Source organism: Macaca fascicularis, chromosome 1, assembly GCF_037993035.2.
Source record: "Macaca fascicularis isolate 582-1 chromosome 1, T2T-MFA8v1.1".
In the NCBI taxonomy this organism is placed as follows: domain Eukaryota; kingdom Metazoa; phylum Chordata; class Mammalia; order Primates; family Cercopithecidae; genus Macaca; species Macaca fascicularis.
The window spans coordinates 184,714,186-184,738,980 of record NC_088375.1 but is presented as its reverse complement, the minus strand read 5'-3'; the positions used below and the strand labels follow the sequence as shown (position 1 = coordinate 184,738,980).

Sequence of the window (24,795 nt, the reverse complement as noted above, 5' to 3'; positions counted from 1 at the left end):
GCAGTTGACAAAATCCAGCATCGCTTTATGTTTAAAACCGTCAGCAAAACTGCCATGGAAGGGACATTCCTTAGGTAATAAAAGCCATCTAAACAAACCCACAGACAACATTATAGTGAACGGGAAAAAGTTGAAAGCATTCTGCCTGAGAACTGGAAGAAGACAAGGATGCCCACTTTCACCACTTCCACTCAACATAGTACTGGAAGTCCTAGCCAGGCCAATCAGACAAGATAAAGAAAGAAAGGGCATCCAAGTTAGTAAAGAGGAAGTCAAACTGTCACTGTTCGCTGATGATATGATCATACACCCAGAAAACCCTACAGACTCATCCAAAAAGCTCCTGGAACTGATAAATGAATTTAGCAAAGCTTCAGGATACAAAATTAACGTACATAAACAATAGCTCTGCCATACACCAACAGCAAGCAGGCTGAAAATCCAATTAAGAATTCAACCCCTTTTACTATCACTGTAAAAAAAAAAAATACTTAGAAATATACCTAACCTAGGAGGTGGAGGTAAAAATCTCTACAAGGAAAACTACAAAACACTGCTGAAAGAAATCATAGACAACACAAATGAAGTACATCCCATGCTCATGGATGTATAGAATCAATATTGCAAAATGACCATAGTGCCAAAAATTATCTTACAAATTCAATGTAATTCATATCAAAATACCACCATCATTCTTCACGAAACTAGAAAAAACAATCCTAAAATTCACATGGAACCAAAAAAGAGCCCACCTAGCCAAAGCAAGACTAAACAACAACAACAAAATCTGGAGGTATCTTAATACCCAACCTCAAAGTATATCATAAGGCCAAAACAGCATGGTACTGATATAAAAATAGGTACACAGACCAATGGAACAGAATAGGGAACCCAGAAATAAACCCATATACATATAGCCAACCGAACTTTGACAAAGCAAACAAAAACATAAAGTAGGGAGAGGACACCTATGCAACAAATAGTGCTGAGATAATTGGCAAGCCACATGTAGAATAATGAAACTGGATCACCATCTCTCACCCTATACAAAAATCAACTCAAGATGGATCAAATACTTAAATCTAAGACCTAAAACCATAAAAATTCTAGAAGATAACATCAGAAAAACCTTTCTAGACATAGGCTTAGACAAAGATCTCATGACCAAGGATCCAAAAGCAAAAGCAACAAAAACAAAGATAAATAGAAGGATTTAATGAAACTAAAAAGCTTCAGCACAGCAAAAGAAATAATCAGCAGACTAAACAGACAACCGACAGAGTGAGAGAAAATATTTGTAATCTATATATCTAACAAAGGACTAATATCCAGAATCTACAAGGAACTCAAACAAATCAGCAAGAAAACAAACAACCCCATCAAAAAGTGGGCTAAGGACATGAATAGACAATTATCAAAAGATATACAAATCACCAACAAACATATGGAAAAATGTTCAATGTCACTAATGAGCAAGGTAATGCAAATCAAAACTGCAATGTGATACCACCTTACCCCTGCAAGAATGGCCATAATCTAAAAATCAAAAATTAATAAGATATTGGCGTTGGTGTAGTGAAAAGGGAACACTTTTACATTGCTGGTGGGAATGTAAACTAGCACAACTACTATGGAAAACAATGTGAAGAGTCCTTAAAGAACTAAAAGTAAATCTACCATTTGATCCAGCAGTCCCACTACTGGGTATCTACCCAGAGGAAAAGAAGACTTATACAAAAGAGATACTTGTACAGGCACGTTTATAGCAACACAATTCACAATTGTTAAAATATGGAACCAGCCCAAATGTCCATCACTCAAGTACATAAAGAAAAGGTGGCATATAAACACCATGGAATAGTACTCAGCCATAAAAAGGAACGAAATAATGGCCTTCACAGCAACCTGGATGAAATTATTCTAACTGAAGTAACTCAGGAATGGAAAAACCAAACATCGTGTGTTCTCATTCGTAAGTAGGAACTAAGATATGAGGACGCAAAAGCATGAGAATAATACAATGGACTTTGGGGACTCAGGGGGAAGGGTGGGAGGAGGGTGATGGATAAAAAACTACATATTGGGTGCAGTGTATGCTGCTTGGGTGATGGGTGCACCAAAGTCTCAGAGACCACCACTAAAAAAAAAATAAATAAAAATTTAAAAATTAAAAACATTTAAAAACTGGATATTTGATATTAAGGAATTATTATTGGTTATGATTTTACATACATGATGTGATTATATATATATGTCTGTGTATGTGGTATGACCACATATATATACACACACAAAAATGTAAAATATTTATATATATAAAATATTTCAATATATCCCTCTAAAAGACACACTTTATGTATAACAAAAAATGCAAATATAGGTGATATATTTAGGAGTAAGCAGACTAGGTAAACCCTAATTAAGAGATAAAGCCTGATAGTAGAAGAGTGACTTTATGAAAGTAGAAGAAAGAAGAACACAACCTTACCTTACATTTCTGGTGAATTTTTTCAACTTAGCCAGGAAAAAAACAATTTATGTGTGTGTGTGTGTGTCTGTATGTGTGTGTATATATACATATATATGTATGTGTGTGTGTTTATATATGTTTTAGACCATCCCTGTGAATGTTTATATATACATTATACATACATATAATGTGTATATATATATGTTTTATATATAAACATTCACAGGGATGGTCTAAAACAGGGGTTGCAAATTTTAGGAGCTATGCAGGCAAAACAAAATCAGTGAAGCAGACTAAAAATAAGAAATTAAGGAGAAAATAGGGAATGATGGGGACTGTCATACCAAACAGTCTTTTGTCCCTTGCTAAAGGCGGCACCAGCTGCTCAGCTCCAGCCAACAGTGAATGTGCTATAACACAGGCCCAGTTTTACCAAATCACATGGATTTTCCAAAGTCAGAAATTCATATTTTTACATGAAATCTTTCTATTTTGAAATACTTGACAATCAATGTAATCTAACTCTTTATTATCTTCATGAGCCCAACAAAATGTATCTGATAGCTTGATCCATCCTCTGTGCTGCCAGTTTGCAACCACTGGTCTAAGAGAAACTTAATATGGCATGGCATGGTGGAAAATAAAGGAGATATATTCTAGCTTTTTCCTGATAACAAAAATGTATTTTGTTAATAGCCACTGAGATGAAAAATGAAGGACTTCACCAGATTCACTGCTACCTTCAGTGTACTTTTTGTATAAATACATTCTTGAAAGTAAGTTCTTTGTGGACAGTTTATTTACTATTCTCTCTCATTCCAAGGCATGGCTCCACTAAACAAGGCTCTGCTAAATTAATTTGAAAGAGTACAGTCATAAGCTTCAGTTTGAGTAGGTGAGTCAAATGTACCAAAGGTAATTGGCTTTATCTTTAACTTATATAGCCAGTTTGGGAAAAGATACAATACCCCAATGTTAGCTGAGAAATTGTACTGGTTTACTCAGACTTATTTGAGCCCTTCAATCTGTCCTAGTTCTTATACATGGCCATAAAACATTCAACAGAGGAATTAACTGTGGAGGACTGGTGTGTAAGAGACAGAAAAGACTACCAGAGGCCTTTCACCTTAATGCTACTATCTTTTTGATTACTAGGATATGCATTACAGGATGCTAACAGCCTCAAGTTTCTTATGCTCCTACTTTCTGTATGGATGCCAAGTTTTATAATTCAAAAGTCACAAAAAAGTAAAGTAAAAATAACAAAAGTTAAATTAACAAAATAAAAATTAATAGAAGTTAATCAAAGTTAAAACAACAAAAAAGTAAAATCCAAGGCCAAAGGAAGCTAACGTGGAGGAAAATGAGAGCTTCTACTTACCAAGTCCAATGAGACATTCACTCACCCAATATTAACTCATGTCTGATAAAAATTTTCTTATAATCTTATGAGGAAAAATACACAAAATTAAGAATCATATACAAAAATAACTAGAATACAAGAATGTGATAAATATGATTCAAATAAAGCTATATAAAAGTTAACATGAAATAAGAATGCTTCATTATTTAAATTCCCCATAACAATTTTTGCTTTTTGAAAACGAGTAAATAAAACTTGCAAGGCAAAGAGATAGATAGTTTCGGAATTAAGAAATGTAGTTATTCCCTAGTGCATTCAAAGATTGCTTTACTATTCTCATCAGAAGCAGTTTCCTTAGATTCAGAAAACAAACATTAATAGAAAGTGGATTTTAAGCCTTGACTTACTATTTTTAATACTGCAATATTCAAAAGACAAACTTGATTTTTAGGAATTTCATATACAGAAGTATTTTTAAAATTATATTTCCTAGACTATTTCTTCTTCTCAGCACTAAATATTCATAGTACTCAAGGTAGCTGGCAATGATAAACAGCATATGAATTTTACAACTGAAATCTCTAGGGACCAGAGAATTGTATTGGCCTGCCAGAGAGACAATAGCCAAGTAATAAAAAGAGAAAGAGAGAACAATAAAGGTTAGAAGGAAGGAAGAAAGGGGCCAAAGATCTAGGGTTTATTCAGTAGGCCAGTGTCTTTTATTTAACTGGAGCAAGGAAAGGGTACGTAAAGCTTATAGCAGAAAAATTCAGGAACACTACAGCTGAAAAGTTTAAGGATTTTACCTAATTTCTACATTCTTTGAAAAAGAAAGTTCTTGGGTGGAGCCAGATAGCTAAATGGAGCCTCCATCAATCATCCTCCCCACAGAAACACCAAAAGAACAACTATCCACACAAAAAAGCACCTTAATAAGAACAAAAATCAGGTGAGTGGTCACTGTATCTCGTTTTAACTTCCTATCTATCACTGAAAGAGGTACTGAAGAGGGGGAGGAAAAATAGTCTTAAATTGCCTAAGCCACTGCTCCCCCATCCTCTGGCAGAAGCCACATAGCACAGAAAAAGAATCTTTGCACTTGAGGGAGAGAGAAATGCAGTGATTGTGGGACTTTGCATTGGAACTCAGTGCTACCCTGTCACAGCAGAAAGCAACACTGAGCAGAAATCAACCAGCACCCCCAGAAGGAACATTTACACCAGCCCTAGCCAGAGGGTAATTACCCATCGCAGTGGTTAGAACCTGAGTTCCAGCAAGCCTCACCACCATGGACAAAAGGGCTCTGGTGTCCTAAATAAACCTGAAAGGCAGTCTAGGGCACAAGGACTGTAATTCCTGGGCAAGTCCTGGTGCTATGTGGGGCTCAGAGACAGTGTGAGAAACCAGCCAGGGTAGCCAAAGGAATGCTTGTGCATCCCTCCCCCAACCTCAGGCAGTGCAGCTTACAGCAACAAAAGTGACACCTTCCTTCCTCCAGAGGAGAGGAGAGGGAAGACTCAAGAGGAACTTTCTCTTGCAACTTGGATACCAGCTCAGCCACAGTAGGATAGGGCACCAGACAGAGTCCTGAGACCTCATTCCAGACCACAGCTCCCAAATGACATTTCTAGACATACCCTGGGCAGAAGGGAACCTGCAGCCTTGAAGGGCAGAGTCCTAGCACGATGCATCATTTGCTGATTAATGAGCCCTTAGGCCCTGAATAATCAGCAGCTGTATCCAGGCAGTGGACCTTAGGTGAGAATCAGAACATGCTAGCTTCAGGTGTCACCCAGCACATTCCCAGCTGTGATGGCTCTAGGGAGGGACTCCTTCTACTTGAGAAAAGGAGATGGAAGAATAACGGAGATTTGTCTTACACCTAAATACCAACTCAGCCACAATGGGGTACAGTACCAAATGGACCCTTGGAATACGCAAATCCAGGCATACAGAGCACAAGCAGATTCCTAAGGTTTCCAGGACTTAGCTCGCTGATGGCACCTCCAGACCTGCCCGGGAATGGGAAGAACTCGCTGCCCTGAAGGGAAGAACACAAACCTTACTGACTCAGCCACCTGCTGATTGTAGAGCCTTAGGGACTTGAGCAAACATAGGCAGTAGCCAGGTAGTGGTTATCGCAGGCCTTTGGTGAGACCCAGGGATATGCTCGCTTCAGGTCTGATCCAGCACAGTCCCAGTGGTGGTGGCCACAGGGGTTCTTGTGCCACCTCTCCCTCAGCTCCAGGCATCCCAGTACAGAATGACAGAGAGAGAGAGACTCTGTAACAAAATCAGGGAACAGAGTAAGAATTCTGCCTGGAAATCCAGAAAATTCTTCCATATTTTATCCAAAACAACCAAGATGGTACCTATTGGCATCTGGAAGAGCCACAGCATTACTGGGTTTCAGGAGCCCCTAAATGCATATATAGTTGTAGTAGCCAAAATCTTAGATCACAATACCTAAGTCCCTTCAAATACCTGGAAAACCTTTCAAAGAAGGACAAGAATAAATAAGCTCAGACTGCAAAGACTACAATAAATACCTAACTCTTCAATGCCCATACACCAAAGAACATCTACAAGCATCAAGACAATTCAGGAAGACATGATCTCACACAATGAACTAAATAAGTCACCAGTGACCAATCCTGGAGTCACAGAGATATGTGACCTTTCAGACAGAGAATTCAAAATAGCTGCTTTGAGGAAAGTCAGTAAAATTCAAAACAACACAGAGAAGGAATTCAGAATCCTATCAGATAAATTTAACAAACATATTAAAATAATTAAAAAGTATCAAGCAGAAAATCTGGAGTTGAAAAATAAAATCGGCATACTGAAGAATGCATCAGAATCTCTTAATAACAGAATCGATCACACAGAAAAAAAGAATTAATGAACTTAAAGGCAGGCTATGTGAAAACACACAGTCAGAGGAGACAAAATAAAAAAGAATTAAACATGTCTACAAGATCTAGAATATAGCCTCAAAGGGCACATCTAAGAGTTATTAGCCTTAAAAAAGAGGTAGAGGCCGGTCGCGGTGGTTCACACCTGTAATCCCAGCACTTTGGGAGGCCAAGGCAGGCAGATCACGAGGTCAGAAGATCGAGACCATCCTGGCTAACACGGTGAAACCTTGTCTCTACTAAAACTACAAAAAATTAGCTGGGCGTGGAGGCGGGTGCCTATAGTCCCAGCTACTCAGGAGGCTGAGGCAGGAGAATGGCGTGAACCCGGGAGGCTGAGCTTGCAGTGAGCTGAGATCGCACCACTGCACTCCAGCCTGGGCAACAGAGTGAGACTCTGTCTCAAAAATAAAAGGAGGTAGAGAGCGAGAGAGAGAGAGGAGTAGACAGTTTATCAAAGGGATAATAAAAGAGGATTTCCCAAACCCAGAGAAAGATATCAATATTCAAGTACAAGAAGGTCATAGAAAACCAAGCAGATTTAATCCAAAGAAAATTGTCTCAAAGCATTTAATAATCAAACTCCCAAAGGTCAAGGATAAAGAAAGGATCCTGAAAGCAGCAAGAGAAAAGAAACAAATAACATACAATGGCAGCAGACTTTTCAATGGAAACCTTACAGACTAGGAGAGACAAGCACGACATATTTAAAGTGTAGAAGTTAAAAAAAAAAAAAAACTTTACCCTAGAATAGAGTATCCAGCTAAAATATCCTTAAAACATGAAGGAGAAACAAATAAAGACTCCCAGACAAACAAAAGATGAGGGATAATAATAGCTACAGACATCAACGCCCTGCTTTTAGCATTGGACAGACAATCCATATAGAACATCAACAAAGAAACATCAGATGTAATCTGCACTGTAGAACAAATGAACCTAACAGATACTTACAGAACATTTCAACCAATGGCTGCAGAATCCACATTTTCCTCCTTAGCATTTGCCTCATTCTCAAGGACAGACCATATATTAGGACACAAAACAAGTCTTTAAAATTTTTAAAAATAAAATTATATCAAGTATCTTCTCTGAACACAGGGAATAAAACTAGAAGTCAAGAACAAGAGGAATTTTGGAATCTATAGAAACATATGGAAATTAAACACTATGCTCCTGAATGACCAGTGGGTCAATAAAGAAATTAAGAAAGAAATTGAACATTTTCTTAAAACAAATGATAATAAAAACACAACATACCAAAACCTATGGGATATGGCACCAGCAGTACTAAGAGGAGAGTTTAATGCCGTAAGGACCTACATCAAAAAAGTAGAAAAACTTAAAATTAACAACCTAATGATGCATCTTAAATAACTAGAAAATCAAGGGCAAGGCAAACCCAAAATTTATAGAAAAAAAATAATAATAAAGATTAAAGAAGAAATATATGAAATTGAACTGAAGAAAGTAATATAAAAGATAAACAAAACAAAAAACTTGGCTTTTCGAAAAGATAAACAAAACTGACAAACTTTAGCCAGACTAAGAAAAAAAGACAAATCTCAAATAAATAAAACCAGAGATGAAAAAAGGAGACACTAAAACTGATATGGCAGATATTCAAAGGATCATTAGAGGCTATCATGAGCAACCATATGCCAGTCACATGAAAAACCTAGCAGAAATGCATAAATTCCTAGACACATACAACCTATCAAGACTGAACCATGAAAAAATCCAAAACCTAAACAGACCATAACAAGTAATGAGGTAGAAGCCACAATAAAAAGTCCCCAGCAAAGAAAAGCCCAAGACCTGATGGCCTCACTGTTGAATTTTACCAAACATTTAAAGAACTAACACCAATCCTACTCCAACTATTTTGGAAAACAGAAGAGAACGGAATACTTCTAAACTCATTCTATGAGGCCAGTATTACCCACACAAAGACACATCTAGGAGAAAAAAAAACAACAACACTACAGGCTAATATCTGTGATGAACAGAAACTGATGCAAAAATCCTTGACAAAATACTGGCAAACTAATTTTAATAACACATTAAAAAGTTCATTCATCATGACCAAGTGGAATTTATCCCAGCAATGCAAGGATGGTTCAACATATGTAAATCAATCAATATGATACATCATATCAACAGAATAAAGGACAAAAACCATGTAATTGTTTCAATTGATGCTGAAAAGAATTTGATAAAATTCAACATCCCTTCATGATAAAAAAAATTAAAAAAAAAACTCAAAAAACTGGATATAGAAGGAATACATCTCAACACAATAAAAAACCTAAAGACAGACCACAGCTAGTATCATGCTGAATAGGGAAAAACTGAAAACCTGTCCTCTGAAATCTGGAACACAACAAGGATGCTCACTTTCACCACTATTATTCAACATAGTAATGAAAGTCCTACCCAGAGCAATCAGACAAGAAATAAAAACAAATAAAGGGCATCCAAATTGTAAAGGAAGAAGTCAAATTATTCTTGTTTGTAGATGATCTTGTATTTGAAAAGAATCTAAAGACTCCACCAAAAAACTATTAGAACTGATAAACAAAGTTGCAGGGTACAAAATCCACATACAAATACCAGTAGCATTTCTATATGCCAACAATGAACAATCTAAAAAGAAATCAATAAATTAATTCCATTTACAATAGTCACAAATGAAATTAAATACCAAAAAAAATTAACCAAAGAAGTGAAAGCTCTCTACAGTGAAAACTATAAAATACTAATCAAAGAAATTAAAGAGGACATTGAAAAATAAAAAAGATATTCGGCCAGTCGCAGTGGCTCATGCCTGTAATCCCAGCACTTTGGGAGGCCGAGGCGAGTGGATCACAAGGTCAGAAGATCAAAACCATCCTGGCTAACAAGATGAAACCCTGTCTCTATTAAAAATATAAAAAATTAGCCTGGCGTGGTGGTACATGCCTGTTGTCCCAGCTACTTGGGGGCCTGAGGCAGGAGAATCGCTTGAACCCGGGAGGTGGAGGTTGCAGGGAACCAAAACCATGCCACTGCACTCCAGCCTGGGTGATAGAGCAAGACTCCATATCAAAAAAAAAAAAAAAGAAAAAAAAAAAAACTCAACGTTCATGGATTGGAAGAATCAATATTGTTAAGATTTTCACACTACCCATAGCAATCTACAGATTCATGCAATCTCTATCAAAATACCAATGAGATTCTTCACAGAAATAGAAAAAACAATCCCAAAATTTGTATGGAACCACACATACACAAAACACACACACACACACACACACACACACACACGAGCCAAAGCTATCCTAAAGCAAAAAAAAAAAAAAAACAAACCTGGAGGAATCACATTACCTGATTACAATTATATGATACAGCTATAGTAACCAAAATAGCATGGTACTGGCATAAAAACAGACACATTGACCAATAGGACAGAATAGAGAACCAGAAACAAATCCACACACATACAATGAAATCATTTTCAACAAAGGTGCCAAGAACATACAACTGGGGAAAGGACAGTTTTTTCAGTAAATGGTGCTAGGAAAACTGAATATCCATATGCAGAAAAATAAAACTAGACCTCTATCTCTTGCCATATACAACAATCAAATCAAAATAGATTCAAGACCTAAATCTAAGAAATCAAACTACAAAACTACTGCAAGAAAATATTGGGGATACTCTCCAAGACACTGGACTGGGCAAAGATTACTGGAGCAATATCTCACAAGCTCAGCAACCAAAGCAAAAATGGACAAATGGGATCACATCAAGTTAAAAAGCATCTGCAAAGCAAAGCATACAATAAACAAACTTAAGAGACAACTCACAGAATGGGAGAAAATATTTGCAAACTACCCATAACACAGAGAAGAAATTCAGAATCCTATCAGATAAATTTAACAAAAAGATTTGTTAAATTTGTTAATTTGTTAAAGGGATTAATAACCAGAATATATAAGAAGCTCAAACAACTCTATAGGAAAAAAAAAAATCTAAAAATCTGATCAAAAAATGGGCAAAAGATTTGAATAGATATTTTTCAAAAGAAGACATCAAAATGGCAAACAGGCATATGAAAAGGTGTTTGACATCATTGATCATTAGAAAAGTGAAAACCAAAACTACAATGATATATCATCTCACCCAGTTAAAATGTCTTATGTCAAAAAGACAGGCAATGACAAATTCCAGAGAGGATATAGAGAAAAGGGAACTCTCATATACTGCTGGTGGGAATGTAAATTAATACAACCACTATTGAGAACTGTTTGGAGGTTCCTCAAGAAACTAAAATTTGAGCTACCTATGATCCAGCAATCCCACTGGGTATATAACCAAAAGAAAGGAAATCAGTATATTGAGGAAATATCTGCACTCCAATGTTTGTTGCAGAATTGTTTACAATAGCTAAGATTTGGAAGCAACCAAAGCGTCCAACAACAGATGAATGGATAAAGAAAATGTGGTACATACACACAATGGAGTACTATTCAGCTAAAAAAGAATGAGATCCTGTCATTTGCAACAACGTGGATGGAACTGGAGATCATTATGCTAAGTGAAATAAACCAGGCACAGAAAGACATATGTCATCACATGTTCTCACTTATATGTGGGATCTACAAATCAAAATAATTGAACTCATGGACATAGAGAGTAGAAGAATGTTTGCCAAAGGCTGAGAAAGTTAGTGGGAGGCTGGGGATAGTTAAGGGGTTGAAAAAAAATAGAATGAATAAGACCTACCATAAGAACTGCTATCGTGATAGCCTAATAGGGTGACTATAATCAATAATAACTTAATTATACATTTTAAAATAATTTAGAGTGTAATTAGATTGTTTGTAACTCAAAGGATAAATGCTTGAGAGGATGGATACCCCATTCTCCTTGATGTGCTTGTTTCATATCTCATGCCTATATCAAAACATCACATGTAACCTAATAAATATATACACCTACTGCATACTCACAATTTTTTTTAATTTTTAATAAATAAATAAGAAAAAATTTTAAATTAGCAATATAAGAACATTCAGCTTGCTAGGACGGCAACAAAAGTAATTTATCTATCCTCCTGATAATACTTAATCCTGTTTTTGAAAACCAGTCAAAACTCTTAAGCTTTCAAAATATGTATACGTTCAGAGAAGACCACAATAGGATAAGGATGCTTTTGTCACCCTAAAAACAAGAAGCTCATTCCCAGAGGTTTTTAAGTGTATAGTGTGTTTTCAAGGGTGAGTTGGCAACTTTTGATAACCTAAATGTGAAACTGCATTAAAATTAGATATCTGAAGAAAATTATACTTTATCAGGATCACATGTAAAATTTTCTGAGAACAACTTTTTTGCCAACTTGAAACCACCTGGATAGTAAGAGTGTACAAATAATACAGGAAAAGAACATGTCCTCGTTTGTTTCCACCAAAAAGTAATTTGACCCTGGAATCATAATTTGGTTCAGTAGTTAGTTACAACACCCATTGTCTCAGAATATAACCACTTCCAATTTCCATTAAAAATATATACAGTACTTCAGTTGTCTATTAAGTCCCTTAATTGAAGAAATTCAATCGAATTAAAGATACACTGATCTAGTCAAAATGTAAAATCTCCCAGAAATAGAAAAGCTCTAATCAGTACAACACAACCCGAAATTAGTCCCAAACTAGCAAATGTGAATTTAAAGGAAGAAACATTCCTCTTTTTTAGGGCTTTATTAAATCAGGTTATAGGAATTAATAAAAAGAGTAAATGAGATCATGAGTCCCTCCTCAAAATATAAGGGCAAGTTTCTTTCGTGAAGCTGAGTCCTAGACCATGCGTAGTTTCTGTTATATTGAAGCAAAAGAATCAGTCTCATCAGAGAAAAGAATAAAAAATTACCCACCACTTTTATTAAATCATTTGGTTTTCATCCAGCTGTATAATATGTGTGATGCAAATTAAAGACCCCACAATTTGATAAACCTAAACTGAGATAAAGGCTTTTTAGTCTTTTATAGGAAAGTTTAAAACATTTACAATTGTTAGTAGGCTGCAAAAAGTTTACTAGCATTTCCCATAATCACTGCTATTCTTGTAGTGGTACATCATTGGTAATGACACTACTAAATTGAGAAGTTACAGTATTACAGCTTAGGAATATATTTCCAATTTTTATTAAAATTATTAAGTTCTTCCTATATGTTTATGACACAGGGACTGATGTTCCATCCAAATAAAATTATAAAATTGTTTTCTTAAAGCACCTGGGGTAGTTACATGACGGGAGAAGATCTTTAAACACGTATAAAGCTGTATATCTAATAGAATGAAAGGTACCAATTAATCTAATTACTTAGTGAAAACAGTTTCTCCTATACTATATACATTACATATACCTCACACCCCTATTGAATAAAGGACTAGTATCTCCATTTTAAAGATGAAAACTGGGTTAGAGAAACCACTATTACACATTAATTGGTAGAGTTGAATGTTTTAAATCTTATCTTTCTAATTCCAAAATCCATGCCTTATTTATGTCATGCTGTCAACAGAGACAGATACATCCACATGAGGTTTTAAAGGCAGGGCGTGGTGGTGCACGCATGTAATCCCAACACTTTGGGAGGCTGAGGAGGGCAGATCACGAAGTCAAGAGATTGAGACCATTATGGCCAACATGGTGAAACCCTGTCTCTACTGAAAATACAAAAATTAGCTGGGCGTGGTGGCATGCACCCGTAGTCCCAGCTAGTTGGGAGGCTGAGGTAGGAGAATCGCTTGGACCCAGGAGGTGGAGGTTGCAGTGAGCCAAGATCACACCATTGCACTCCAGCCTAGCCGAGTGGGACTCTGTCTCAAAAAGAAAGAAAAAAAAAAGATAAACAAAACAATTTAGGAGCCAGCATTTGCTTTGAACCTGCTCTAATACAAATGTTATTAGATCAACCCTTTTCACCAAAGTATTCCTACGTTCAAGATCAGTTTCCTAAATAGACCTCATAACTAATGAACAGAGGATTTGTTTCTTTTTTTTTGAGATGGAGTCTTGCTCTGTGCAATGGCGTAGTCTTGGCTCACTGCAACCTCCACCTCCCAGGCTCAAGCAATTCTCCTGCCTCAACCTCCTGAGTAGCCGGGACTACAGGTGCACGCCAACACGCCCAGCTACTTTTTGTACTTCTAGTAGAGATGGAGATTCACCATGTTGGCCAGGCTGGTCTTGAACTCCTGACCTCAGGTGATCCACCCACCTTGGCCTCCCAAAGTGCTGGGGTAGGCGTCAGCTACCATGCCCGGCCCAGAGGATTTCTTAATTTGAGCTTCAGGATTTCATACCTTGAAATCATTTCAAATTTTTGTGTGCTTGCACATAGTGTGCATTTCCATGAGGAAGAATGCATTGGTTTTTATCAGTTAATCAAGGGAATCTATGACTCCAGAAATGTTTAAGAATCTGAGGAGAAAGGAAGAAATATAGTCTTTAGCTCTGTTAATAGGTGTGCAATTTTAACAACATTCTAAGTGAGCATTATTCTCTCACCTCCACAACTTTGTGATGCACATGTTGCTTTCTCTGCCCTTCATTCCTTCTCTCCACACTTCTGCCTACCACCTCCACTGGGCTAATTCCTTCTCATCATTCAAGACTCAATTAATTTGTCCCTTATTCTAATCTAAGACACCTTCCTGAACTACTACCACTACCCCCAGGCTGTCAGGGAACCATTCTCTGGCCTCAGAATTCTGTGTACAACTCTATGTTGCCCGAATGATAATTTTCTAGCTCTATTTCTCCTCCACTAGGATAGGAGCTCCTTGAAGGCAAGGACTTTTTCTAATACATCTGTGAATTTCCAGAGTTTAGCACAATTCTTGGTGCATACAAGGTATTCAATATAGTTTTGAATGAACAAGTAATTTTAAAAACAAATAAAAACCCTGTGAAACAGAGTGAGACCTTGCCTCTACAAAATATTAAAAAATTAGCTGTGTGTAGTGGCATGTGCCTGTAGTTCCAGCCAGTTGGGAGGCTGAGATGAGACAATCACTTGAGCTGGGAAATCAAGGCTGCAGTGAGCCATGATCATTCCACAGCATTGCAGCCTAGATGACAGTGTATCTCAAAACATAAATATACCCAAAGCAATCCTAAGCAAAAAAAAAAAAAAAACCAAAAACAAAAACAAAGCCAGAGGCATCATATTACCTGACTTCAAACTATACTACAACACCACAGTAACTAAAACAGCATGGTACTGGTACAAAACAAGACACATAGACTCATGGAACAGAATAGAGGAAGCAGAAATAAAGCTGCACACCTACAACTATCTGGTCTTTGCCAAAGTAGACAAAAACAAGCAATGGGGAAATGACCCCCTATTCAATAAACAGTGCTGGGGTAACTGGCTAGTCACATGCAGAAGATTGAAACATATACAAAAATCTACTCAAGGCGGATTAATGACTTAAATGTAAAACCTAAAACTATAAAAACCCTAAAGAAAACCTAGGAAATACCATTCTGAACATAGGCCCTGGCAAAGATTTGATGATGAAGACATGAAAAGCAATTGCAACAAAAACAAAAATTGACAAGTGTGACCTAATTAAACTAAAAGGCTTTTGCACAGAAAAAGAAACTATCAACAGAGTAATCAGACAACCTACAGAATGGGAAAAAATTTTTGCAAACTATGCATTCAACTAAGGTCTAATATCCAGAATCTATATGGAACTTAAACAAATTAACAGGCTGGGTGCGGTGGCTCACGCCTGTAATCCTAGCACTTTGAGAAGCCAAGGTGGGCAGATCACCTAAGATCAGGAATTCCAGACCAGCCTGGCCAACATGGCAAAACCTGTCTCTACTAAAAAACACAAAAATTAGCCAGGCATGGTGGTGTGCGCTTATAATCCCAGCTACTTAGGAGGCGGAGGCAGGACAATCACTTGAACCCAGGACGCAGAGGTTGCAGTGAGCCAAGATTGTGCCACTGTACTCCATCTTAGGCGACAAAGTGTGACTTTGTCTCAAAACATAATAATAAATAAAAATAAAAATAACAAAAAGCGGGCAAAGGAGATGAACAGGCACTTCTCAAAAGACATACATGTGGCCAATAAGCATATGAAAAAATGCTCAACACACACATACATGAGGCCAACAAGCATATAATAAATGCTCAACATCACTAATCATTGGAGAAATGCAAATCAAAACCACAGTGAAATACCATTTCACACCAGTCAGAATGGCTATTACTAAAAAGTCAAAAAACAACAGATGCTGCAGAGGCTGCAGAGAAAGGGGAACACATACACATTGCTAATAGGAATCTAAATTAGTTCAGCTGCTGTAGAAAGCACTTTGGAGACTTCTCAAAGAACTTACAACAGAACTACCATTTGATCCAGGAATCCCACTACTGAGTATACACCCAAAGAAATATAAATTGTTCTACCATAAAGACACATGCACACATACATTCATCACCACATTATTCACAATAGCAAAGACATGTAATCAACCCAAAGCCCATCAACAGTGGACAGAAAAAAGAAAATGTGATATATATATTCCCTGCTCTACAGAAGCCATCACCAAATATTTCCTTACACAAGCAACCGCATCTGTAATTCTCATGATAGCTATCCTTTCCAATCACCTATCTTCTGGACAATGAACAATAATAAATACTATTAATCAATTTTCATCCTTAATAACGGCCCTAGTTATAAAACTAGGAATAGCCTCCTTTCACTTCTGAGTCCCAGAGGGGACCCAAGGAACTTCTCTAATATCTGGCATACTTCTCCTTACATGACAAAAACTAGCCCCTATCTCGATTTCAAATTTTCCCATCAATAAACACGAACATCCTCCTATCACAATCCTATCCATTATAGTGGGTGGTTGAGCAGGACTCAATCAAACACAACTGCGAAAATCCTAGCCTACTCCTCAATTATTATATACATATATACCACAGAATACTATGCATAAAAAAGCCATATAAAGGAATAAGATCATGTCCTTTGCAGCAACGTGGAGCTGGAGGTCATTATACTAACGGAATTAATGCAGGAACAGAAAACCAAGTACCACATGTTCTCATTTATAAGTGGAAGCTAAACACTAATTACACATGGAGACAAAGAAGGGAACAATAGACACCAAGACCTGCTTCAGGGTGGAGAGCAGCAGGAGGGTAAGGATTGAAAAATCACCTATTGGATACTATGCTTATTACCTGGGTGATGAAATAACCTGTACACCAAACCCCACAACATGCAATTTATCCATATAACAAACCTGTGTATGTACCCCCTGAACCTAAAATAAAAGTTGAAATGGAAAAAAAATGAAAATACATAAATACATAAATAAAATAACACAGCCCATACATAGTAATTTCTTCCACAAAGCCATGACACAGAGATTCACCTATTACTCCTGAAAGAAAGACAAGCAAACTATAATTATTGGCAGGTTGTTTTTGATGTTCCCTTCCCCAAGAGATTTATTTCTATAACATTTTTCAAAATCTTTATTTAGGAATTTACAATCTTATATAAAAGTTTTCAATCCTATATAAAATTTTAGAAGTCCTTTTGCGTTTCATTGTTTTGTTTTCCTTCAGGTGACATGAAAGTACACTTTTTTCCAAGTCTATTTAGAGACTCAAAAGTATACAACCAATAGTTCTTAAATATATATGACCAATAAAAAACATCTTCCTTTGGAGTTTAAAAAAACAGAAATTTCTTTTATGGATCCCATTAAATAAATGAGGAATATAAAAAGCAAAGATTAGCATATTCCCATATGGTGAACACTATCAATGAATTACTGCAAGCTTTTAAACTTCCAATAATTTTTATAATCAGAAACATCAAATTCATCTAAGAATGAAATTTTTCCTAAATCTATATTAAAATTAATACTCCATTGCTGAAATTTAACAACTAATGAAAATACTCTGAAACTCACATAAAACTGCTATTCTTAAATGACTCAAAGACAAAGCTGTGATTTTGTTTAGAATATGTACACAAAATATTCACATCCTCTGACTTTCTTAATATACATAGATCTTTAGTATCTTTCATTGAAAGTGACACTGAGCCACGATGCTGAAACTGAAGCAAATTACAACATTCATAGATCTCAGAAATACAGACATTATCCAAAGAGCCTTAGAAGAAACAAGCACATAAACTTTGTCAAAAAATAGCGTTTTCTGTTCCAATACTATTGAGATCTTAATATTAAGTTAAAGCTCACTTATAATATAGAAAATCTGAAAGTGACAAAAATATTTTAAACTTTTGAAAATATTTCCAAAAATGAATAAAATTACGTAAGTCCACAGTCCCTTTTCCAAAATCACCAAATATCTAACTTTGGCACCAAAACTAATTTGATAGCAAAACCCAACCCAATTTATGTGACTCTGTTTATAATTTTTATTCACTTACTGTGAATGTGATATTGATGTGTTTGATTACACCGTACTATCTCATACCCCATTGGGGGTATTATGTAATCGACAGTACATATGCAGTATTGCCTTTCCATAATAAAAAGAAATTTGAGTTCTGAAATATATTTGCATCCAAACCTGCCAGATAAGAGACTGCAGACCTGAATTTCCTCTTATTTTAAAGGTGATTTTCTACTGTGCCTTTAGGAAAAAAAAATATTATCTTTCTCTCTCTGTTTTTCTCTCTCTCTCTCTCTCTCTCTCTCTCTCTCTCTCACACACACACACACACACACACACACACACACCAATTAAGATATCATTTCTTTGGGGGTGTAAGACATTGTATACTTTCCATAACTTATCTCTAATTCTCACCTTAAAAGTAGCTGTTATCATCCCCAGTTAACAAATACAGAAACTAAAACAAAAAAGGCTTAACTACTACTTTGCCCAACCACTAACACAAGCTATTAAACAATATTCTCATTTCTAAGGCTTTTTACAATTTCAACATTCTGCCTATAATTGGTTTCAGATTCATATAGAACTGCTTTTTGAAATAGACCCATTTATTTCACAGAGAGTGATTAAGGTCCATTTTAACAGACTGCATCATTTAAAAAAATGTTTGTCTACCAGGGCCTCCACAAAATAACTTGACAAAATAGAAAAACAAATTATTTTACCACGTAATTAAAATAAAAGCTTTTTTTATAATAGCTGCAACAGAGGGAGAAGAAGCTAAGAAAAAGAAGCAGGTGCAATCTTGCATGAGACTAATACTCCAACATGTAACTAACTGTAAGATTTTCTTTTTTATTAGTATTGATAATCAAATTTATAGGGAAAAAGAAAAGTCCTGACATTTGTGTCCCCATTTTAAAGCACAAGATTTAAAAGAAGAAACTTCCTTTTGTAAATCTGACCCTCTTACAGAGCTATCTACATGCTCTGTTAAAAGCTTGGATATAAAAAATTTCAAATGTATTGCATATACTTTACGTATAAAACCATGCGTAAGATATCTTAAGTGTCCCTTCATTCCTCCAAGAAATTCCTCAAAATCTACTTCACACAGAGATCGGTCCTATGATACATAGTTCAGGTAACAATTCTACATTCTCCAAAACTTAATGTCTGTCTTTCTTCTGATAGCAAAGCAGTGAAAAACCAATGAAGAAAAAATAGAATTTCTTATATTCATCATTGTATGTTTATATAATTGCTTTTATATGTAAAGTATATGCAATAAATTTAAATTTTTTATATTCAAGCTTCAAGTGAACTAAGGACATAACATTTATTGGACACTTCAAGTACATGATATCTAATATTCACAATTATCCTGCAAATATCATCCCCATTTTACAAATGAGGAAACTGAAGATCAGAAAACTTGAGTCCAACGTCCATATATAATAAGTCACAGAAGTAGGGTTTATACAAGGATCTGAGCCCATTTCTTTCCATTTCACCTTATTAGAATATGCTTAGTTTAGAATATTTCCTGTAAGGCAGGAATTTTCATCATGGCTATGATTTCTTCAGAAAGTGGTATATTGTAATACAAACACAAAGCCAAATAATGAATCTGGATAATATTCAAATTGTCAAAAAAACTAATCTTCCACTAATTATTTGCAGATCTTAATTATGTTGTCAACTTCTCTGTGCCAAAACTTCTCCACGTATAAAACACAGAGAAAACCTTAGACAACTTAGAGAGTTGTTATGAGACTGAAGTAAAATGTATAAAACACTTAGTACAACGCATGGTACAAAACAAACACTTCATAAAGGTTGGCTATTTCAAGTGAGATAAGAAATTACCAGATGGCCATATTTTGTATCAGGGGACTCCAGCCAGCAATAGCTGCACACCTAATCTAAAACCAGTCAATCCTGAAACTGGACAGTGATTTAGTGGTAAAAGACAAGGAGGGTCAATAAAATTCTCTCTCTCAGAAATTTGAATTAAACAAAGACTGAGGCATTTATTCGCCTAAATGACCTGTCTTTTTACCATCACCAGTTTTCTACCGTCAATGTTACCAATGACCTCTCTGTTGCTAAATCTAGTTTTTTAGCCTTCATTTTGTATTGCTTGGCAGTATTCAGTCTACTGAGTATTTCGTTTCTCTTGAAACATTCCTTTGGTTGTGCTCTAATCTCTCCAGTTGAACCTTCTCAGTCTCTTTGGGAGGCACTGAAATATTGCAGCTACTCAACACTTCATCCCAGGCCTCTTCTCCCTCTAGGCAATTTCATCCACACCCATGGCTTGAGTAATTATTTCTATGTCAAAATAATTATCTCTATGCCAGTTTCTACTTTTCTTGTAAATACAACCAGCTTGTCAATCTCTCCACTTATTTGGATGTCCTAAAGATACCTCAATCTCCACATAGTCTAAAACCAAATTCATGATCTTTCCTTTCACACCTACCCAAAGCCCCTTCCAATGCTCCCTATCCCAGTAATGGCACCACTAACTATCCAGTTGCACAAATTAGAAAATGAGAAGTAGTCTTTGATACTTCCTTCTCCACCATCCTCATATTTCACTAAGTCCTATTAATTGTAGCTCCTAAGTATTTCTCAATTCCTTCTCTTCATCTCCACTGCTACCTTCCAAAGTCTCTTTGTATGCACTCTTGTATCCTCTGTACTCTCCTCACTGTAGCTGGTGAAGGGTACATCCTATATCGACTCTTGTATCCTCTGTACTCTCCACATTGTAGCCAGAGTTGTTTTTTAATTATTCTAATCATGGCATGCTTCCATTTAAAAGCCTTCGATGGCTTCCCATTATTCTTAAGATTTCTGACGCAAATTCATATCATAGTCTACAAAATACTGGAAGATCTGGCTTCAGCATACCTCTTCTCTCTTTCCATTGCCCCACATATACCCACACTTGTCTCCTTTCAGTTCCTTAAACACAGCATAACATGTTTCCACCAGTCTTGGGTTTTTTTGTTGTTGTTTTGTTTTGTTTTGTTTTTTGAGACGGAGTCTCACTCTCTCGCCCAGGCTGGAGTGCAGTGGCGCGATCTTGGCTCACTGCAACCTCTGCCTCCCAGGTTCAAGCGATTCTCCTGCCTCAGCCTCCCAAGTAGCTGGAACTACAGGTGTGTGCCACCACACCTGGCTAATTTTTTGTATTTTTAGTAGAGACGGGGTTTCACCATGTGAGCCAGGATGGTCTTGATCTCCTGACCTTGTGATCCACCCGCCTCGGCCTCCCAAAGTGCTAGGATTACAGGCGTAGTGAGCCACCACATCCGGCCCTGTCTTGGGTTCTTTGCACATGGTTTTCCTGCTGCCTGGACTACTGTTTGCCCTTTTTTTCAATTATCCAATCCCCATCATATGTCAGCTAAAATATCACTTACAGACAATATTAGTAATTCAGTTATTCATTTAAGAAATATTTATAGAGAACATACTAAACACTTAGTTCTAGACACGTGGTATTGATAAAACAACGCCCTTGTAGAGCTTACATTGTAGTGGAAGGAGACAGGAAATAAGTAATACAAGCAAGTAAATTAAATAGTATGTTCAAAGGCAATAAATGCTATGAGAAAAAAAGGAAAAAAGGACAAGGTAAGCTAATCCAAAGCAGGGAAATTCCTAGTGCCTAACTTATTGCCTGGCATATAGTTAGCACTCAATAATATTTGTTGAGTGGATGAATGAATAAAGGAATGAGCATGTTCAAGTTATGAGGGAGCTAAAACTATAAAATGAGTATAGGAGCTACTCAATAAAACAGAGATGCCATGAAAGAAAGGGAAATAATGAAGGTCTTGAGAGATAATGGTTCCTTGAACCATTTCTGAGGGTGCCATAGTTTTCAGTTCCATTTTCTGGTGTGTGTATGTACCATAACCACACACACACACACACACACACACACACACACACACACCCCAGGACCGAAGTAATTCAAGTGGATCACTCTTGTAATGATAATACCCGATCAGGACACATATACAAGGTTATGTATACCACTGCCAACACCCATCACACACATATCCCCAAAGCCACTGATTTTCTACCCACACATCCATGTCATTCCATAACATCCAGGTCTTCAGTGGTCAGCCTCATTTAGAGTCAAACTCCCTCCCATATACTCAAAACTGTAAAAACCTTTGCTTTCTTCTATGACCCTGTGAGACACTTAAAGTCAGTATCTCACAAAGCCCAGCCATATGCACAAGAGGTCCCCTCAGGAAGAGGATCCTGGGTCTCCCTTCTTGTCAGTCTCCCTGTCCCTTAAAGGCTATGTTCCACCCACAGAAGTGTGGACATGCACTCCTTTGATTCTGAATGACCTTCAAGATCACTGAACCCACATACTCTCACACTCAGGCTCCAGCCTCCTTTGCTAGGCTCCTAAAGGACTGGGGCTCTGGGTATCCCCTCAAGGCCTCTTGTCTTTTTAAGGACCTATACAAGGATTATTTGCATAAATTTCTCTGTGCCCAGGGGTGACCCTGAGGACACCAAACATGCCCAAACACAAATACTCTAACTCTCCTTTCCATGGCACTGTCTGATATTAAAGTAACACACCTTCCACGTATACCTCCCTCTTTAGAGTCAGAGCCTCCTACTCCCACCCCTAGCCCAAATCATGCCCCTTTAGGGATCTCTCCCATGCTCCCACAGGGCTGTGTACACCCTTTCCATGACACGCCTAGCCCTAGGATTAGCCTTCACCACAGGTGATCCCAGGATTAGGGTCCTGTGTCTTCCCTCGGGTCCCAGCCCCTTCCGGGTCCATGCTCTCTCAGAAGTGTGCACACTCCCCCACACTCCCCTCCACCACCCTGACTTCGAGGTCCCTGACCGCCATTCAGAGGGGTACACGCCACCCTTGACCCCTGACCCTGAGGTCATAACCCACCGCGCAAATATACAGCGGCGCCTCCTCAGGAGTAGGACCATGCCCGAGTCCCCTCTTCCCTGAGACCCAGGACAGCCTGGCCGCCTCAGCCTTCCCCAGATCGACCGCCCCCACAGACCTGCCTCAGGCGCCGTCTGGCTCCCCTCCGCCATTTTTGTTGTCCCTCAGCCTCCGAGCCCACGCGAAGACCGCGGGGCAGTAGGGAGCGGGTGGTGGGATCAGTGGGCTGACAGGAGCTCCCTCAGGAAGACGCGGCACGACGGTTGCCAGGGCAACGGGCGGCAGGCGCGCGGGCGGCCAGCGCGCGGCTGAGGGCGGGAGGGACGCCTGGGAGGAGCGTGCGTCCAAGGCCCCGCCCCCGCGGCGCGAGCCCGGGCCTTAGCAGGGACCTGGGCTCCGCGGCGGTGCTCCTCCGCAACCCAGGCACCGCATCCTGGCAAGTGAGCAGGCTCCGCCACCCCTAGAGCGCAGGGGCTAGGTCTGTAGGGATGGCACTTTCCTTCCGGCGACCGGGGTCCTCGTACTGACCGCCCAGACTAGCTAAACTGGCTTTTCTGTGGTTGGTGCTCAACTTTGGGGACTTGGGACAGGTTTCTTGATTTCCCAAAGCTTCTCCCCTTGGCTTGCCTGGGTTACTTGTCTTCAACTGAAATGCACTGAAAACCAACTGTGTGCCCACCCCAGCCCAAACACACAGAGGCCCAAAGGGTTCTGGCTCCTTGCCCCTCCGTGATAGCAGCAACCCTCAACCCCAGAAAAGACTTATCCTTTTGCTGATGTATTTTTCAGTAAATATGGGATGCTCTTTCCCACCTTTCAGTAGTGACACGCCATTATCTTCTAAGACCAAGCTAGAACATTACCTCTCCTGACCAGCTCTGGCCTCCCACAATCCCCTGTATATGCCCTGTATTCCAAATGCTTTATGCATTGTTTCCTTCTCGACCATGAGCTCTCTGATACCTAGGGTTGATCTCTTATCTTTGTATACTCCACAGTGCAGCGTGGTGCATGACACAAAATAGGATGTCAGTCAATGTCTGCTGAATGGAACATGGTGGTAATCTGAAAGGAAGTGAGGTGGAGAGAGTGAAAGACGGAAGGGGGAAAAACGCTAAGAAAAATGTGTTGTTGAGTTGATTGCTTTAGTAGACAACTATTTTTAATCTTGCTGGAGACTCTGAAAAACAGGGCAGAATGTGTGCCTGCCATTGTCCCACTGAAGAACACGGAGGCTGGGGCATTTATGTCCTAATTTCTGTCTCCGTTGGTTGAGGGTTACTCTCCACCTTCCAGCTTGAACTCCCTCACATTTCCTGGTTATGCTTGCCAGGGCTGAGCAGACTTCTAGAGTTTGAGAGAAAGCCTTGAGGCAGAAATGCAGAGACAGACCAGAATGCCTTCTAAGTAAGATACTGGCCACATGCATGGAACTATCCATTCATCTGCATTAAAATCAGGGATAAGAATCTTGTACGGAAAGTTACATGAAAATATCTATCAGAATTATCTCTCACATTTGAACAGTTTAAAATTCACAAGCCATGTCCACACAACTATCAAGATGAATATATATGTAGTTTCCACAGTCCTAATGACACTTATATAAAGGCTGTGAGGGTTGT

At 38.0% G+C, this 24,795-nt stretch overlaps 1 protein-coding gene across 12 annotated transcripts in view; it reads right to left on the bottom strand.

The window, feature by feature from the left end:
- The window catches only part of LOC107126370 (AGBL carboxypeptidase 4), a 1,456,730-nt gene extending 1,433,250 nt beyond the window's left edge, over nucleotides 1–23,480 (bottom strand). For all 12 annotated transcript variants that reach the window (XR_012420370.1, XR_012420371.1, XM_065522893.1 and 9 more), the window contains exon 1: nucleotides 23,289–23,480. Coding sequence is in view for 7 of the 12 variants with exons in the window: in XM_065522893.1 (XP_065378965.1) it covers nucleotides 23,289–23,322 (34 nt within the window). In the remaining 5 variants the exon portion in view is untranslated. The remainder of the gene's footprint in view (nucleotides 1–23,288) is intronic.
- Between the last annotated feature and the right edge of the window lie 1,315 nt (nucleotides 23,481–24,795).